The sequence below is a fragment of the Astatotilapia calliptera genome, chromosome 11 (genome assembly GCF_900246225.1).
Source record: "Astatotilapia calliptera chromosome 11, fAstCal1.2, whole genome shotgun sequence".
NCBI lineage: Eukaryota > Metazoa > Chordata > Actinopteri > Cichliformes > Cichlidae > Astatotilapia > Astatotilapia calliptera.
Window position 1 is genome coordinate 17923350 of NC_039312.1, and position 20493 is coordinate 17943842.

Consider the following 20493-nt stretch of genomic DNA (forward strand, 5'->3'; position numbering starts at 1 on the left):
AGCTGAGACCTGAATGTGAAGAATTCACATGACATGTGGTGAAAGGTGACCCGTGTTCACCGTGTGGTGCAAACAGGAAAGAAGATATGTTTGCTTGAACATCTACATGCATGTGTGCGTGTAAGGTGTTGCGGCCTCTTAGCTGCTGAAGTTTTGGTGAAGTTTGCGGTGCTCTCCATGAGGCATGGGCCCTCTCACCCCCACCCCTGGCTGGACCTTTTCCTTGCCCTCCCCTTCCCCTGGTCCACAGAGATTTGGGTCTAGAACCTGACACACAATCTTAATTGCAGTAAGTGTGTTTTGTGTAAAAATATCACCCAAACGTGCACCCCTTTCCTGAACCGTCAATCTTCCCAAAAATCGCTTAGCCCTTAATTTAATAAACATGGGAAGGATTTTTCCACACCATAAAACTGAGCCGTCTTATGTTACAAACGGAACATATGTTGTATCATTGCAATCCTGATACGAGGGCCTTTTGCTATGTTGTTATCATTTCCTGTTACACAATGTGATTGTTCTGAATTTAGTTGGCTTAATTGTAGTGAAAATTTACATTTTGAACTCACAGGAAAAAACCATTCATTTCTGCAGGAAGAGTCGAAACTGCACAGCAACACCAACACAGCTTATGTTCAGTCTGAATGTACAGTGCACTGTCATCACAGGAGTAAACGAGTCTACTTCTGCATGCGTGAGCGCCGCTGTAAGTGAATATGCTCTGTAATCTGTTGTGGTACTCACAGGCATCAACACAGCAGAGGAGCCGGGCATGGTCGGGTCTGGCAGAGTTCCAGGCATGGAGGCTGGCAGAGGCTGCCTCTGTCTGTTTCGTAGGTGCAGTAGTGAGGACAGCGAGCCGGGGACGGGCCTAAAAGGACACAGACAAGGAACTTAAGGGTTTGTCCTGCTACACACAATCTAAGAATATTATTCTTTGTTGTTTCATACACCAGCACCAAATCGAGCATGAAATTTAGCGCTAGTTTTTAACGTGTCCTAATAAGCACAAAATTAATGTATAAGCATATATTAAAGAAAGAAGTGATAATATAGTGTAACATCCCTTTTTAGTATATTAATGGACATTTACTAATTTCTTCTTTTTTTTTTACACACACAAAAAAGTTTAATTCTCAGTTAATTTTATCTTTCTGTACTTTCAGAGTATGAATAATTGTATTATACATTATAGTGTGATATAAATGACTCACTGTTTTTATATTTCCTACAAATTAAGTGCTGAAATAAATTATTACTATAATATACAAAGGCATGAAAGAAGGCAAGTGAAAAAATGCACGACAAGCTTAGCTTAAGTCACCTTTGTGAGTTTAAAAACTGTATGTTTAAAAACTACAGTTGCTAAAGGGAATTTGATTACCCACTGATATAGTTGGTGATCATGTCTAACTTTTATACTCAATTCTAGCTCTCTGGTTTGAAGCTCATTCACTCTGAAAACAGGAACATCAAAAACAGAGCACGAATATTACTATATATTACATTATATATTACATTACTTCATAACATGATAATAATATAAAAAATATAGGGGACTTCTGTCAATCGCAGTTTAGAGGATTAGGTATTTTGCTGTCACCTGATGTGACGCACTGATGTGCTTATAAAAACTAAGGGTCTGTGGCTCCGTTGACAATAATAAAGAAAAAACTTCATCAAGTGTTTCCTTTTAGACTAAAGGGGCTGATTCTGTCATAGATACTGAGAGAAATGTTGGTGCTTATATCAAAAGATTCAGAGTCTCTGAATGCAATGAATTGCTTTCATTTTTCGTATTTCTGGTTAAAAGTGTAATCACTTTCCAAACATGCAAGTTGGCTGCTGCCCCATGTTCTCGGAAAGCCCTGAGCTGAAAGCGCGCACGCTAAAAAAAAAACCTATTGTATTATCGTAATTCTACAAAGTGGGGCGGCTAAGGAAATCTATTCGTACACTTTAAAGTAAATTTAACATTTTGAGAGAAAATGCTTTCCGCAAGCTCGTTCTTTTTTAGTTTGCTCTTCTTTCTACAGCCACAAACTCAGAACAGAACCACCCCCCCCAAAAAAAACATTAGTGAGCCTGTGCGCATGCTGCACTTCAATCATCTCATGAGTTTTTGGATATACTTTACTTTTGTAAAGTATATCCAAAAACAATGGATGAATAATGATTTTGGTGATGATAAATGACTAATATTTGTCATAACAACCACATGAGATGAGCATGATGAGAATCATATTTAGAAACTGCTAAAGCAATGGAAGCCCTGTGGGGAAAATCTCTTTCAGTGACCACAAGAGCGGGCGGACCAACGGGCTTATCCACACTCACGGCCACATCAATAAATCACATGTACAGAGGGCCCAGGCTAAGCTTAAACTATTGACAGCAGTCCTGTCTCAGTCACTGGCTCAAGGCCTTGGCCATACAAATACCCAGACCAATACATCTGCGCTCGGTGACATCATTTATACAACTGTCACCAAATCCCTGCTTCTAAGAACAACAATTCCCAGCTGCAAGGTGCTGCAACACCCACATGAATGCAGCAATTATTCAGTCCTCACATCTAAAAGCAGCATTCACCGCACGATTCTTCAACAACTTGCATCAGAAGAATCAATAAATCTCCAGTTATCTGTATCGCCACAATCAGCGCTGCCACTCACCAGCTATTTAAGCTCCATTTCCTCCAAGCAAACAAGAAGCATTTAGGTTAGCTGTGTTCAACGGGTTAACATAATCAGTTCACCACATCACAGCCTGGATTACGGTAATAGTGAGTGGTGAAGGAGTGATGGCCTAATGGAGGGGGGGTAACAGGGCAAACGTTCCACCACCTGAATAAATACCTGTATTTTTCCAGACCTAAATATGTGCATTTATGCTCCAGACATTTTAGATTGCTGCACACACACACAGGACTATTACCATCCTGACGATGTGTCATGCCAGTATAACATCCCAATTTATCACAATCACACTCATTTAACAGCGCGTATGACATCTGAGCAACACAGCGAATTCAAACATTTCCACATGGGAAAACTCATGAAAGTACAATGAGGTATGCAGTGTAGCTGCATCAACAGTTTCCCTCAGTGTTTAGACTTTGCCAGCATTCAGAAGGATGAACAGTCGCATGCTGGTACATGCTGTTGATTATGTAGATGAAGACTACATCATTTTTTCATAACTACGTGATGACTCGATTTTTCATTCAGACGCAGACTGAAGTTTTCTCAACAGATTTTTGCAACACACTGAAGTAAAAACGAATGCTAACTTGAAGCACGTCTGTATCTCATTATGATGTGTCAATTAGCTAAACAAAACTGGCTCATTTAAAGTATTTTTGTTCTAAAACTGTCACAGTATTTGCTTTCGTTTCCCACATGTATCATGTGTGCTATTCTACTAATTTAAACAAACAGTATTTTGTAAGAAGGATAAGCTTTATACGTTTATTTTTTTATTAATTAGCCCTATTTCAGTCATACTTCATCCTTAATCCTGGCAGCCACATAATAAACAACAACATTAAAAAAAACACGCAGACACACAGGCTCTGTGACACAGAGAATAAAGGCTCCTTTTGAAGACCGTAACTTCTGCACCTGTCTGTTAGACGAACGCTCTGTCCATCACGACCACATTCACCAAAACACAACCTGCTTGTCCACTGGGAAGAAAAAAACAACACTAACATCTGACAGCACTTCCTCAAGGGATTAACCCGAGCTTTGTGCTGACTCTGCTGATAAATAAAGACATTTCAGACAGCTGGCAAAAAGTCACTAACGGTGAATCCAAAAATCTAGAAGAAACAAATATAACTTACTTGTTGAAGTGAACACAATGGCAACTTTTCTTATGCATTACAGTGTCAGAACCACACTGTAAAGCGCCTCAGCAACAGTTCTGAAAAAGGGCTGAACTTGTTTTTCTAGCTTTTTCCAGCAACTTAAAATGAAAGATTTCCTGCTTCTGATGAACTCTTAATATGTAGTATTGTGTCACTCTTTCCTTTTCCTGTGCGTTTTACAGACTAAACCATTTATTCTTTTTTTCACTCTGATAAATACTATACTCTACAAAATAATGCATTTTAATATAGCACCATCGTACACCGTCAGTAAGGCACTAATCAAATACAGTATAAAGAGTTAAACAAGAAACTTTCTATATTTCATGCTCCCTCCTGCTTTGTGTATTTACATCCTCCTGCTCAAAGTGTTTATATGTGAATAAGTGCATATGTGAGTGTGTGACTTTTTCATTAAGCTGCGTGTGAACATATGCATGTGTCTGTGTGTGTGTGTGTGTGTGTGTGTGTGTGTGTGTGTGTGTGTGTGTGTGTGTGTAAGTGAATAATGACAGGCTCGGCTCCACTGAGGGGACTGATAATAGCCTGGGCTGTGGGCCCCAGGGGAGAGCAGGTAGACACTCTGCAGTTCTGACCCTGCGCTCTCACATTACTGAGTGCTTCGCTCTCAGCCCAGCTCTCCTCCACAATCCCCGCCCAAGAACCGCCGCCGCCCAAACCCACCCATCTTCACTCCACCATGACATCATTAGTAGACTTTCATCCCTCTTTATGCCTTTTTTACTTTTTCTTGTGCTCTCTTATTTCTAATTGTCCACATCATTATGATATTTCTTTCCACCACGGACCCCTCATGGTGTCCACGCCTAAACCCACGTCCCCCTGATCTACTGTGTGTAATCTACAAATTTTGTAGACACACTGTGCTTTACTGTCCCAATCCCAACAGTCCCAACTCCAACTCAAGTACTGGGGACTTATACACAAGGGGGTTGGCTGCCATCCAACAGAGAGAGAGAGAGAGAGAGAGAGTCCACTGACTCATATCCTTCCCTTTCTGACTCGGCTCCAGCAATGATGTAATGCTCTTGGTTTTTCGCCCTCCCCCCACCCTGTGCCTGCCTACCCCCAGATTTTGTCCCTCCCTCCCATCCTCCTCTCACTTTTCCCTCTCTTTCCCTCCTCAACTCAGTCCAGCATCACTGTACTCACTCCTCGCTGGGTGAAGTCACTGCAAGCTCTGGGTAGACACAGCAGCTAAAAACTTTTGAACGTAACCAAAACAGCCTAGGGCCAAGTTCCAGACGTTTGGGAGATGGTGGTGCAGTCACCATGGGAACGGAGGTAAATACCGGGAGAAACAAGGGCCTCAAACAGCTTGCAGCTGCCTGGCTCTCTGAGTAAACACTACACAGGACCTGCCCCTGATTTACTGCCTTTAATCACTGGTGGGAGGAGAGTGCCATGGGGTTTGGACTGAGGAAATAATACGAATCTGATCAAATAAATCAGCTATAATGGGTTACGACACAGGCTGACTTTTATTAGCGCTCTAGAGAAGGGATGGATGCTGGGAGGGTGCTTCACTGGAATGGATCTGGGCTGGGGTGTCCTCACATTAGGGTGCCTCAAGCTGAGTTAAGGCATGCCAAAGCACAGTTTAGGAATGGTGGGGAGTGACACTCTGGAGCAAATTAGTGTAAGTGTTGCGGTATTTATTCACCAAATATGATACTGTTTTGAATCATCAGATGCTCTTGGCTGAGGAAAGCAAAGATGGGTTGGCTTTCATTTTAACGAAAGCATGTCAGTGCATTCATATCGGCGGTGAATCGGAAAAACTCTTCAGCAGCTAATGAGTCATCTTGTTACAAGCTACCCTGGGATCTGTCAGCAGCACCTGACTGGTGCTGTAACATTTGGCATAAACAGACCCTTTCACTTTCAGAGATACTTCATCTTTTTCCCTTTTCATCTACTAAAACTTCACTATTTATTAACATGTTTATGTCTCTGCTGTAAAGCCAACCTAGGCTCCTGTCACCCTGCCACCTGATTCCTGTCTTCTGTCAGTCTCATCTCTCATTCAGCTTTCCATCTTCCCTTCTCTTTCAGAATCTCCATACATTTTTCCCACACCCACGTTGTTCTGATGCCATGTTCTTCATGCTTCTATCTTTTCCTCTAATTCTGTACACACCATCCAGCAAAATCCATGTCCTCACCATCTGATGCCACTCTTCACTCTCTCTCCTTTACCCCCAGGATCTGTCATTTCCTCTCCGCCATCTATACCTCCTAATACCTTCTTCCGCTCCTCCATCCACCTCTGATCCCATTCTTCCCCTACTCTGTCCACCTCTGATCCCTCTTTTCCACACTTCCCTACATTGTGATCCCTGTGCTCCCCAGAGCTCTGAGGCACATCCCTGTGTGTGAGTTGCTTGTGCAGGAGCCTGCATGTGTGGTGGCCCCAGGGCAGGGATGACACAGACCCGCTGGAATGAGAGGGAACAGAGTCTGGGCGTTCCTCTAAAAACGCACTATTAAACCCAGTGCAGTACACAATGAGCTCATCTTAATTCAGGTCAGATGTACATCCTGCTTTCTCTCTCTTTCTTTTTGTCTTTTCACTATTTTTTTAATTGATTACATAGTTTGAGCTTTATTCGTCTGTACCGTGCTTACCAGTTTTCTCTTCTGTCTACCTCCTTCCTTTCTATTTGGATTAGCTCTACAATTTATTCGGAGCCAATAGCCACTTTTTTTTGCGGAGAACTAACAAGTTCGAGCACGGGGGCAACTTAAGCTTTCTGTAGAGGTCACACACTCGTATACGCAGGACGGACCTCCCTCCTTATCACAACTTTGTGAATGCAATCTAATCATAAACAATAATAAAAGACATCTTGTTTAAATTGTAAAGTTCATGAGGTCAAACTTTATCCATAAACAGCCCATAACATCCTTTCTCTCTATGCTCATGCACCAGTGCAGTGCACTTAGAAGGCAGCACCACTGGGTTATTACAGGCATGGAAAGAGTTATTATGCAATCTATACGATATGCAGTGTGTATCATGAACCACCTATCGGCACCACTGTATCAATATTAATTCAGTATAGTAGGTCAGCGGTGCTATTTTAAACAATTGATGAAGTAGTGAGTATCAGATTACACTGTATGTAAAAGAGCATGTACACATTGTGTTTAGACGTGAACATCTGTTCTCAATAAGTGCTCACTAGCTATAATATCTGACAATGATCGTGGATTAACAGGATGATCGCAAGCTTTTGCAATCAAATAGAAATGCAAATGTACTTTGTCACAGACACTTATACATTTTAATAAATTGAACTGCTACAATTCAATCTATTAAAAGCAAATCTTCTACCCAGTGGTTCTTCATGATCAATCAGCACACTAGCAAATCTCTTTGCAAAAACACAGGAAGTTAATATCACTCTACACTTTGCATGAAACCTTGCTGTTAAGAAGGCATAAAGACCAACATCTATTTCTGCTACTTCCCTTAAAGGCAAAGACAAGGACCACAAGTAGAAGGGTGCTGAAGGTGTGAAAAATATTGTGCATTTAAAGCAGCATGGGAAACACAACCACAAATTGACTTCCTTCAAACCTGTGCACAATGTGACAGCCAAACTTACAAGTTGCACACAGTACGCCCAGGGTGGGACACCGCAAATGATAGATGTATAGGTTTAAAGATAAATCCACAATCTAGAAAAGCGAATAGACTCTCCGCATAGAAAGAGCTGCTTTAAAGTTAATGTGGTTATTGTCACATTTGTACAAAAACAAAATGAGACAAAGTTCTATTTTCATTATTGAAGGTAAATTGAAAAACCTTTTGGTTAAATGGTGAAAAACCAACACTGCCTGACATCAGCAGTTAGTGGTTTTGAGGGCTGCATCTCATAAGTTCAAATATTGTCTTTAACACTTTAGTAGGTTTAGACATCTGTACTGTACATTTAACAAAAAAAAATAATAGTTGAAAGCAGTACTTAACTATCAAATTATCGGCAACTGATGATGAAATCTGCCACATCTGTACTGTATTCACGTAGCCCAGATGCATTCAGGTTGATTGTGCTATGTAATGGAAACAATCAGGCTGAATTCCTTTGTGCAGCCAAAATAGAAGAATGTCATTTTTAATGCCTTGTGCCCACACCCATCCACCCAGCAAGCTCCACTTACAAGTGAAAAGGCTGAGGTTTTCACAGAATGTTGTATCTCACATGGTTGACTAGTAATGTCCAACACATTTAACTCTGACATAACTCAGCACCAGATGTTTGTAACTGAAAAGCAGAGAGCATTCAGAACAGTTGGACACCGCTTCACTTTGCATGATAATGATAGCCGTGACATTAAGATCTGCTGGCTGTTTCTTATGCCTGGTTTTAACACTGGTTTGTGTCAGTGCAGCTCCCCCAAGACCTCCTTTAAGGACTCAGAGCTGAGGGAAGGAGAGAAAAAGCGAGAGCGAGAGAGGTCCTCAGGTTTCACAGCTGCAGGCCCAGCTCAATCCTAAAGTAAATGGACTTGAGGAAAGCCAATCCTAATTGATTCCAAGCCTCAAAGCTCTTTAGTAAACATTGTGGAGCAATGAAAATGACTTGTTATCCTAATTCATTGGATGCTCATGCTGTGCACTCAGCAGAGCAGAGGAACAAAATGAAGAAGCAGATGGAAGTGAGATTAAACTGATTTTGTTTGGTGATTTTGTCTCATTTAGAGACATATTTACCACAGAGCCCCATAAAGTGTGTTGATACTAAAAGATTTATAGACCTGCAATGATCAGATACACAACCTTTACCAGTCGTGACAAGGATAACCATTTTTTAATAGTCTCTTAGGTTATTATGGTTCAAATTAAACACAAAGATTTACATAGCGGGAACCTAACTGTGCTTCTAGTTTTACATGATGACCTTGTTCACAAAAGCACAGTAAATCAAAACATATTGAAGCCTACAATTCTCATGAATTAACAGGCTAATATCTGGACTGTGTTGGACTGAGTACACCAGTCTGTGAAGTGTCCAGCATGGTCTCTATGTAGGAAGTTCCTGTGGAGAGACCCTGTGCACAGAGGCTTTGGTGAGCCCTAATGGCTTCCTGTGGAAGTTCTGCTTTTCAGTGGAGGGGTTTCCTCAGCCCATTTTCCTGCTGATGTGAACATTTCCAGATCAGTTTTCTCTTGTGTGAATATTCCCATCCTATTCATGTTTCAGGATTCCGCCATCCTCGTAAACAAGTGACGCATCTGCAACTTTAGACCATACAATTGCTGCTCAGAGGTTGCCTCAGATCATGTGTGACAGATCACTGCAGCTGGCAACTTGGTGCAGTTCTGTGGCTGGCAACCACCACCACATGGCATACCGTCTCTGAATTTTGAGTGATGCGATTTTACGACAATAAACAATAACACAGCTCTCTCAACAAACCGGTAAGGGCTCTGTGGTCAGAAAGGGCTGCGAAGTGAAGTGGTGAGTCAGGTAAAGAGTTTACAATGACAGGTAAAGTCAGGTGAAGCAGGCCTGACAACGTCTCTGTTACTGGCAGTGATTGCTGCTCCTCCAAGGGGTTGAAATTCCATCCCTGTCCTCAACAAAGAGCCTGATGGGGTGTCAGTCAGACTTAGTGATGGGCCTCCCATCCAATATTCACTAGCTCCCGAAGCTGTAAATCTACACAAGACAGCCTCAACACAGGGCTGGCCTAACTCTGAGCCATCTCAATGTCTAACAAGTTTGCCACAGGCCTGGTTTACAGTAACAAAGCCCTGGCACAGATTTGAAGGTGGCTGAAGTTAAAGCACAAGGAATGAATGAGGTCAGTGGAGAGTCCTCATGTGGGAAAAAAGGTGCATAAATGTTTGTGTGCGTTTCCTATAACCGTTATGTCACTGACGTATTAAGACAGAACTGCAGCAGAGGGAAAGACGTTTCACTCAAAGAGATGACAGCCCTGCAAGAGTTGGCAAAATTTATGCAATCAATACCCAATGCAATACCCCAATCATTACGTACAGTGTGCATATACAAGTAATAAGCACAAAGAAGCAACCCACACACATTGTAATTGTGTGGATGCTTTAAGCATCCACACTATTGAGTTCCTGTTTCTCTTTATACTTTATTATTCTTCAAGTTGCTCGTTTTTCGTCCGCTAACTACTTCCACAATTTTCAGCCGATTTTCACCGTTCAAATTTTAAACTATTCTGCTATTTTTGCTAATTCCTGCTATGACTTTTGCTATTTTTTGCTATTATACTTTTTAAAATATTAAGCTTTTTTCCTTTAATTTGTCCCATTGAAATGAATGGGAAACTTCCAAAATTCTGCTAAATTTTGCTTGTTTTTGAAACTTAACTACTTCCTCATACTTTCACCTAGAACAACCATTCAAACTTTAAAATGTTCTCAAATTATTGGGCTATTCAGGTATAAAGCAGCTTTTTCAAATCTTTTACCGTTTTACTTTTATGCCCCTTAAAGTTTTGAGTTTCAAAATTATGATTTTTCACAAAATACATGCGTTGTTATGGTTGCTATGCTCTTGGCTTCCAGTGTGTCACTAAAGGTTTTGCAATTTTCACTTCATGTCCGAACAACTTCTTGCTACTTGCTCAATTTTCACTCAACTTCCACAAATTATACATCAAAATGTAGGTATTTTTGCTGGCTTTCAGAAAATGTCACTATCATTGTTGTGGGATTTATAGAATTTTGGCAAATCTCCTCAGACCAACACAAGGTCTCAAAACTCTCCATATAAAGTCAATGGAGAGTTTGTTCAAAATCACCGCTGCATTTCTGTAATGAGAGGCATATTCGAATCGTCATATCTCCTTAACGAAGCAAAGTTAAGACATGAGGCTTGTCCCGGTATATCTTCAGACACTCCTGACGCTCACAATTCAAGAATTTCTTTCTCAACTATTAACGTTCTGAAATGAGTTGGACTTGTTTGAGGGTAGGAAATTCGTCCGTCGCTCAGATTTCTTCAGATTTCAAACTGTGGAAATGAACCACTTTTTTCTCTCGTCATAACTTTTTGTTGGATTTCCACAGAGACCTGAAAATTTCCATGATTGTTCACCAAAGCCTGCTGTCTCTTACGGTGAAAGAATGATATCGATACTCCAAATAGATTTCGAGTTAGAAAGCGTTGTTTGAGGGCAAGTCAAGGCAGTTTTTGCTTCGCTCTACTCAGTTATGGTGCATTACAAGTCAAATATCTTTAATAATTCATATTTTAATGATAAATTGTAAACACTGGAAGATTCCCCCATCTCTTCTGAACAAAACGGTGTAAGAATGACCCCTCTAGCCCCTACGGTTTGGAAATTATGGTCATTTGTTTGAGGGGAGTCCTCACTATGAGAAATAGGCTGCAATAATCCTGTGCCTCTCTGTGCTGCGTGTGTAAAAAGAGGCACATGTTTTGGCGGGAAAAAGTACACAGGCTCTCTGATTGGTGGATTCAAATTCAGCAGCTCCCAGGCTGACCTAGAAACTTACTTCTCTCTCCCTGTGCATTTTTTTGCTGATTTTTTCATTTAACAAGTATATTTGAGGGACCCTCAGCATGTTCAGCATTTTTTCAGCTGTCCATTTTGCTTTTCCAATTTTTCTGTTTAACTTATTACTATTGTGCTAAATAATACTATTTCTGCTATTTTATAAGATTTGTGCCTAATATAGTATTTCTGCTAAATTACAATATTTCTGCTTTTTATACTATTTGTGCTAAAACATAGTATTTCTACTAAATGTAGTATTTATGCTTAATCATACTATTTCTGCTTTTTATGGGATTTGTGCCTAATATAGTATTTCTGCTTTTTATAGGATTTTTGCTCAAACATAGTATTTCTACTAAATGTAGTGTTTATGCTTAATCATCCTATTTCTGCTTTTTATAGGATTTGTGCTTAATATAGTATTTCTGCTAAATTATAGTATTTCTGCTTTTTATAGTATTTGTGCTAAAACATAGTATTTCTACTAAATGTAGTATTTATGCTTAATCATAGTATTTCTATATATTTCTGCCAGGTCCCCAGGCAGCCAATCCTCTGGGAGGACTGAGAAATTCAAATTTTCAAATCAGGGCCTGCACGGCTTCCCAGCCAATCATATATGTGTCCTGAGGCATTCAAATTTGCATATTGGGGCCTTCATGGCTTCTAAGCCAGCCAATCATATCTGAGGGCTGAGGAATTCAAATCCACAAATCAGGGCCTGCACGGCTTCCCAGCCAGCCAATCATATATGTGGTCTCAGGCATTCATATTTGCATATTGGGGAATTCGTGGCTTCTAAGTCAACAAGTCATCCATGTCATATATCTCTAAAAATTCACATTTTAATGATAAATTGTTAACACTGGAAGATTCCCCCATCTCTTCTGAACAAAACAGTGTAAGAATGACCGCTCTAGCCCCTACGGTTAGGAAATTATGGTCATTTGTTTGAGGGGAGTCCTCACTATGAGAAATAGGCTGCAATAATCCTGTGCCTCTCTGTGCTGCTGCGTGTGTAAAAAGATGCACCTGTTTTGGCGGGAAAACGTAAACAGCCACTCTGATTGGTGGATTTAAATTCGGCAGCTCTCTCCCTCTGTGTCTGTCTGTGTGTGTGTGTGTGTGTGTGTGTGTGTGTGTGTGTGTGTGTGTGTGTGTGTGTTTAGTGGGAGAGAGAGGACCCTGCCCTTATTTGGCAGCATGTCATTGTAGGATTTAAATTGAATATAGTTAGACTGGTTGACTGGATTAGAGCCTGTGTTTGTGTGTCCCCCTGTGCATTTGTGTTTCAATAAGTTATTACTATTCTGCTAAATCATAGTATTTCTGCTTTTCATAGGATTTATGCCTAATATAGTATTTCTGCTAAATTAAAGTATTTCTGCTTTTTATAGGATTTGTGCCTAACATAGTATTTCTGCTAAATTATAGTATTTCTGCTTTTTATAGGATTTGTGCTTAACATAGTATTTTGTGCTAATTATAGTATTCTGCTTTTTATACTATTGTTCTAAATTATAGTATTTCTGCTTTTTATAGGATTTGTGCTTAATATAGTATTTCTGCTAAATTATAGTTTTTCTTCTTTTTATAATATTTGTGCTAAAACATAGTATTTCTACTAAATGTAGTATTTATGCTTAATCATAGTATTTCTATATATTTCTGCCAGGTCCCCAGGCAGCCAATCCTCTGTGAGGACTGAGACATTCAAATTTTCAAATCAGGGCCTGCACAGTTTCCCAGCCAATCAAATAAGTGTCCTGAGGCATTCAAATTTGCATATTGGGGCCTTCGTGGCTTCTAAGCCAGCCAATCATATCTGAGGGCTGAAGAATTCAAATCCACAAATCAGGGCCTGCACGGCTTCCCAGCCAGCCAATCACATATGTGGTCTCAGGCATTCAAATTTGCATATTGGGGAATTCGTGGCTTCTAAGTCAACAAGTCATCCATGTCATATATCTCTAAAAATTCATATTTTAATGATAAATTGTCAACACTTGAAGATTCCCCCATCTCTTCTGAACAAAACGGTGTAAGAATGACCGTTCTAGCTCCTACGGTTAGGAAATTATGGTCATTTGTTTGAGGGGAGTCGTCATTATGAGAAATAGACTGCAATGATCCTGTGTCTCTCTGTGCTGCGTGTGTAAAAAGGATGCACCTGTTTTGGTGGGGAAAAGTGCACAGCCTCTCTGATTGGTGGATTCAAATTCACCAGCTCCCAGGCTGACCTAGAAACTTACTTCTCTCTCCCTGTGTGTGTGTGTGTGTGTGTGTGTGTGTGTGTGTGTGTGTGTGTGTGTGTGTGTGTGTGTGTGTGTGTGTGACAGAGAGAGAGAGAGAGAGAGAGAGAGAGAGAGAGAGAGAGAGAGGCTTTTAATGGGATGATCTCATTCTAAGATTTAAATTCAATATATTTAGACTGGTTGACTGAATTGGATCTTGTGTGTGGGTCTCTCTGTGCATGTGTGTTTGCTCATGTGTACATATTTGTGATTATGTGGCTGTAATAAATTTTTTTGCAGATTTTTGTCATTTAACAAGTATATTTGAGGGACCCTCAGCATGTTCAGCATTTTTTCAGCTGTCCATTTTGCTTTTCCAATTTTTCTGTTTAACTTATTACTATTGTGCTAAATCATACTATTTCTGCTATTTTATAAGATTTGTGCTTAATATACTATTTCTGCTTTTATAGGATTTGTGCTTAATATAGTATTTCTGCTAAATGTAGTATTTATGCTTAATCATACTATTTCTGCTATTTTATAAGATTTGTGCTTAATATACTATTTCTGCTTTTCATAGTATTTGTGCTTAATATAGTATTTCTGCTAAATTTAGTATTTCTGATTAATTATAGTTTTTCTACTAAATCATAGTACAGTATTTCTGCTTTTTATGGGATTTGTGCTAAAACAAAGTATTTCTACTAAATGTAGTATTTGTGCTTAATCATACCATTTCTGCTTTTTATAGGATTTGTGCTTAATATAGTATTTCTGCTAAATTATAGTATTTCTGCCAAATTATAATATTTGTGCTAAAACATAGTCTCAATTTAAAATTACAATATTCATAGTTCATCACAGTGTCTCTGGTAAATCACAATATTTCTGCTCTGTTGTACTATTTTTCTAAATCATAGTGTTTCTGTAATGTTTAAGTATTTTTGGCTAAATATATTCTTTCTGTTATCTTATACTATTTCTCCTAAATTCTTGTATTTTTGAGAAGTTATCATGTTTCTGGTAAGTTACAATATTTCTGCTAAATTCTGCTATGCTATTGTATTTCTGCCAAGTATTATGTTTCCTCTAAGATATTGCAGTTCTGCTAAGTTATTCCATTTTAGCAAACTTCTTTTGCTTCTGCAAAGTTTTTACAATTTCTGCAACTTTTCAGCTTTTTCAGCTACTTTTTGCATACAGCTTCAGCTTTAAGCATCCACACTGCATTTTCGCAGGAAATGCAAATTTTTCTAGTTAATATGGTTTCTCTATCTGCAAAGGTTCCAGAGAAGTAGAGCTCTAAGGCAGCTGCCATTCCCATACTGTGAAAAGAACTATTTTAGAACATGAAATGCTAAACCTGTGTAAAAGCGGTCACGGCTTAGGCTTCAACAATGACTTCATCTTATCCTCTGGGACCCTCTTTGGCATGCTCTGCTATGGGACAACAGTGAATGAACAGCAAAACACGAATGGCAAGTCCCACACACACTGCTCCAAATGTAATGAAACACTGACATTGCCTCAGAGACAATGGGGGGGATGACAGCTGGCACAGAAACAGAGGGACCAGGATGAGACTGAGGCTGTCAGTATAACAGGGGCACACTTGAGGTGAGAGAATCCCCAAAGATCACTGCGCTTGTCAGGCGGTTTTCAGTCTGTCATCAATTCTCAGCAGTGCTCAACAACTGCTGTTTCATGTCATACAGAAAAGAGAAAATGCCTCTCTCAGTAGCAAGTTTCATAAAACCTGTTTGTACCTGTTACTTGTATTTACGCTGCTGATGTTTCACGACATCTTTCGGCCACTGCGGTCTGCTTACCCTATCTGTCTATTTGTTGATGGAGCCTGAGTTATGACAGAGCTGGACTGAGGAGAGGGCAGGGCCTGCTGGATCACTATGCTGGTATCATGATTGCCCATTCGTGAGTGGGACTGCTGGTGCTGGCCTTGGCCTGCTTGGCCATGCAGTGAAATGTTCTGTAAAGAGAAGAGAGGAGGCGAGTGAGCACAGTATAGAGGTTTAGGACTCTATAAAGAGCATTTTCAAGTGCAAAACAACACAAGCATTTCAACCATTTGGCCTTGGACTTCACACATTCAGTGGGTGGGAATGGGTAATGAGGAACTAAGTAAGGTATCATCTACAAGCTTTTCTGTGCTGAGCTGAGAGTTTATTGATGACCATATTTCCTTTATTTTTATTTTACCAACAGTTTTTAACTGTCACATTATGAATATTCATACTAAAATAGCTGCAAGTGATAGAATACTCACACTCACGTATCTCTCACACACTTACAGTGCCATAAAGTATTTTGCATTGCAGTACAATTACTTAATCTTCACCATTATGATAGTATATTGCAGGATATGGAAATAAGACTATTTCATACTGTCTTCTTGGTGTTTTCTTAAAGTTTCAAATTTTTAACTCTTATCTTGTTGTGCTTTACACTCCCTGCAAGTCTTGCTCTGACTCGCCTCCTGCTGACTTGGCAAAGCCTCCCATCATAAACCACACAGGCTGGGCAGCCTAGACATGGCTGACCTGAGCACGCACGATCTCCAGAGCCAAACCACAGAGACAACAGCTTAGCTGCAGCAGGGACTGCACACACTCCCAGACCTTAGATAAGCAGTCTGTCTTGTGGTGATTTGACTATTACCCATGTTTCAGGTCAAGGTGCTTCAGGGCAGATGTATAATGCATAAATGATCATGTTCTTTGTCAAACGTCAGTGTTTGTGACTCTGCTCACATACAAGACTGTCTGGTCAGTATTTTTTCCTGATTACTGCTGAAAAAGATGTCTCAGGGGTCTGTCTGTCTGGGAGAAATAGGACTCCTTCTCTAAGCGATGAAGATCTGTTTGAAGCTGCAGGTGGAGAACCTGATATCTTTTGTCCTCATCTGTGATGGGTGACAAATCTCCACCTGCTAGCCCTGTCTGTCACTGTTGACAAGTCAGATGAGGTTAAAGCAGCGTGGCACTAGTGGCATCACGAGAACTAGACAGGGAACATATAGTTTGGATAAAAGAGAGAAATATAGCAGAAATATTAGCGGTGAATAAACACTTGTGGCTATCCATTTTTGAACAAATGGGCAGAATGTGGTTGCATGAGGTCTATGTGTTTCCAGTCTATAAAAAAAATGTGTTATCAGCTCATGCAGTGTGAGCCGCTGTTAGCGACATTACTCATGTGATCACTCCAGATAAGAGCTCTTAACCACCTAACCTCTGTGGCTTTGGTCTCATCTGTTTTTTGTTTTGTTTTTTTTAGTCTGAGTTTTTTTTCCTTTTTGTTCCAGTACCTGTTTACTGTCCTCTTCTTCCTGGGCTTTGCAAAATTCCTGCTCAATTGAGCAGTCCAGGTCACTGAACAAGCCCACCTCCTCACAGTTCTTTAAAAAACGTGTTGGCGTAGGTGTCTGGTCTGTAAACGAAGAAAAAATGTTTTTCAGGTTTAAAAGTAGAATGTGGACCTTTAAAAGTTAGAGGCAAAAGAGTTTTAAGGGGTTCCAAATGGCAAAATATATCCGCAAGCGTAGTGTTTTCGTGAAAAAGTTGATTTCATATTTGTCTTTTTCCTTTTCCATTTTGTGATATTGTGTGATGCTTTTGTAAAAGATGTATGCCTAATTCTCATTTGCATACCTGAAACATATATACAATGTAAAAACTTACGCAGGCAAAATGAACCAAAATGCAAATATGCGCACAACAGTATTTAAAACAGGAACCATGTCTGCAAGAAGTTAAATGAGACAAGAGAAAGCATTTAAATCTGTTTTGACAGCGCAGCATGTTTTATTCTGATAATTTGGATAGTTTTACTGCTAACTTTTAATTTGATTCTGTGACTCTTCTTGTACTCTCCGATTTTTATGTCTTGTATTTTTTGTATTTTCTGCCTCATTGTTCCTTACTCTAAAAAAATGATGTCCAATTATGTGAGCCAAAGTTTTTACCAGCATGCACTTTAAGCAAGCTAATGGAGACCAATCCAAAAAGAATAATGAACGTACACTGTTGTTGCACATTGTGTTTTTAAGTAAGCATTACTTGTATTTAGCCGATGAGAGACACTACTTTTGACAGCCCAGTTTTTTGCTGACAAAGTACAGATCCCACCTACAGAGTGGGGTCTCATTTGTCGAGCTCAGTCAAGCTGTGGTATTCAGCTTGACATTGTGGGGGGTGCACGCAGATCGGGTTTCAGACTGTTGAAGGTGATTTTGGGATCACAGTTGTTTCAAAGGCTAAAAGCATACTCCATGGCGTGTTTATCCATTCTGGCTAGACTGAGGATTGACTCAAACTTTCGTCATGACGTGTGTACTCAAAACACAGTTTTACTCTGCAAATATACAGCGCCGTTTCGATCTGCAGAGACTGACGATATTACTCAAGCTCTATTAAGAAACCGAGTAATGTCAGTTTTTAGTCGAGTCAATGCAAAGCAAATAGAGCAGGTCAACTTTAGGTCATGAATTATAGTACTAAAAGTTAAGCGTAGACAATTTTGCATGTGACATTGTGTGTCTGAGGTGTGACTTTGTGTGCTGCATAACCACTGATTATTTTATCCTGAGTTCAGTGTATCAGTAAGAAAGTAGTCATAGTTGTAACTCAGGCGAAAAGCGATAAAGACGCCTGGCTTAGAAAATCTGATCCTACTGACTACCGAGTGTAAACAATAAAGAAGAAACTACTTGAATAGTCTGGCTGTAGCAATTTTTACTAGACGATGGCTGATGCATTAGGAATGTTATAAGGAGTAGAGATCTACACTATTGGATTGGCTGCTACTATTGGTTTGACTCTTACTGGACTTTTGAAACTCTAGATTAATGTCCAGATCAGCGGCTCAACTGGGCTTTTGCACCCTGTAAAACTTCCTTTCTTTCGACGTGATATATAGAATGATGACGCACCGAGTGACAGAAAAGCGCAAATCACATGAAGTAACAGGAAAGACAAGCTCACACATAAAATGCTCATTTGTCCAGTTTTTGTCAGGCAGCTTCTTTATATGTTACTGAAGTGTTCATTGTGAATGACACTAAGCTGTAGGGTAGCATGCCTCATATGATTTACATTATTGCAAACAACTTCTGGAGGCACTGTAAAGCATACTGATGATAGACGAGTGTGTCTGTGCATGAGTCACAAAGACACAGCTGCAAACAAACTCCAAGTTTCTTTCAAACCCTGCTCAAATAGTGAGGTAGTCTGTATTGAAGGAGCATAACTCACCTGATAACATGTTGTCGTTCTTTATGGAGGGGAACTTAAGGGTCATCTCATGTTTGTGTCGATGTATCATTAGATGGTCCTCTGTGGGGAATCGCTGTTGAAAAAAAAAAGAATTGTACATATGTAAAGAGACAAGTATGAGTAACTGATAGGAAATGAAGCACTACCCTAAAATAACATTCACTGTTATTGTAGTCATTCTTGACTACATCCTAAAAGAAACTTTTTTTTCTTTAGGTATTTTAACACTAGACCCGATCACAGTTTGTGTTTCAAGCACTTCCATGGTATTGCGCTTCTCCCTCATGCGCGAGAGATAAATCTACTCCGAATCCCTCTTTGGTGTATTGATATCACAGGCAGACATACATATACACATGCACATGTACGCATTGAGTTTTATCACGACAGTCTCACCTGAGAACAGCCAGGAGCGTTGCACACGAACGGCCTTTCCTGGTCCGAGTTCATCACTCTGGCCAACTTCTCATAAAACTACAGAAAAAGACAAAAGAAGAAAGCAGTGAGGAGAGCTGAATAATTTTGCTTTCCTTAGACGAGGGAAAATACGCTCGTGTCATGCTAGACATGAAACTGCTACTGCACCTGCACTAGTTTTCTCACGCTACAGTAATCTGGGCTCCACTAAAATGACATCAAGGCTGAGGTTGTGGAAACACTGGGTCCAATAACTTCAGCAAAACTCAACCACTGGGAAAACTTTTAAATATTTCGATAGATGGATTTTCTTTATATCCACATTTTTATTGCACATTACCACATAGATTGTAACACACTTTAAAGCTGGTAATAAACAAAATGAACAAATGTATCTATATAGACATTGCTTCTCAGTACTTATATATTTTTTATTAAGGCAGCTATGTAGTAAGACAAAATTGACTTTAAATAAAAGGCACTTACATCTGGAAAAAATAGCTCCACATTTAAGTTTCAGCCATACAGTCATCGGTTTCTTAATGAATTGATTCGCTGGTTATGCATCTTTTAGTGAGAACAAGAAAAGGAAGCAGCGGCTGTGCAGCCGTGCACAGTCAGAAAGTGCAGCTTATTTGATAGAAAGAAGAAAAGGAACTTTAGTTGGTGTTAGTTTTAAAGCTTAAAAATAAGCGGGCCTCAGGTTTTTTAACGTGCACTTTAGGAACTTCTCAGTGCACCCATATCATTTTAACTTTAAGAATTCAAAGCAAAATGGGACAAGTGATGGTAAAAGATAAAAACACTAAAAATAAACCTCTACAAATTATTTCAAATTTTATCCTTTTCCTCTTTTAACTTTGAAAAACCCACTCAGGCAAAACCAGTTAAAGAAGTCAAAATTTTCAACTGTATTTTTTTCATACATTTCAAATAAATTACGGAAACAACAGTTGGATTTTAAAATATATCGATCAACATCAAACGCATTAAACAACACCTATGTGAAATATGATATCCACATGATGGAGCGCACACATTCAAACATTTATATTGCACAGGTTTACAGCATCTTACTTTATTGTTCCTGCCAATAATTTTTTTAAATTATTTTAGGCAGGAATAGGAAGGAATATATCTTTTTATT

At 39.6% G+C, this 20493-nt stretch overlaps 1 protein-coding gene across 8 annotated transcripts in view; it reads right to left on the reverse strand.

The window, feature by feature from the left end:
• creb5b (cAMP responsive element binding protein 5b) overlaps nucleotides 1-20493 on the reverse strand; it is a 47291-nt gene that overhangs the window by 16398 nt on the left and 10400 nt on the right. For 7 of the 8 annotated variants that reach the window (XM_026185985.1, XM_026185984.1, XM_026185983.1 and 4 more), the window contains 5 exons: nucleotides 19326-19403; nucleotides 18909-19002; nucleotides 16964-17085; nucleotides 15468-15625; nucleotides 745-871 (listed from right to left, as the gene is read on the reverse strand). In XM_026185985.1, coding sequence (XP_026041770.1) covers nucleotides 745-871; nucleotides 15468-15625; nucleotides 16964-17085; nucleotides 18909-19002; nucleotides 19326-19379 — 555 coding nt within the window. In that variant the 5' untranslated portion in view covers nucleotides 19380-19403. Of the gene's footprint in view, nucleotides 1-744; nucleotides 872-15467; nucleotides 15626-16963; nucleotides 17086-18908; nucleotides 19003-19325; nucleotides 19404-19832; nucleotides 20346-20493 lie in introns of those variants that run through there. The other variant, XM_026185986.1, reaches the window with a different exon arrangement.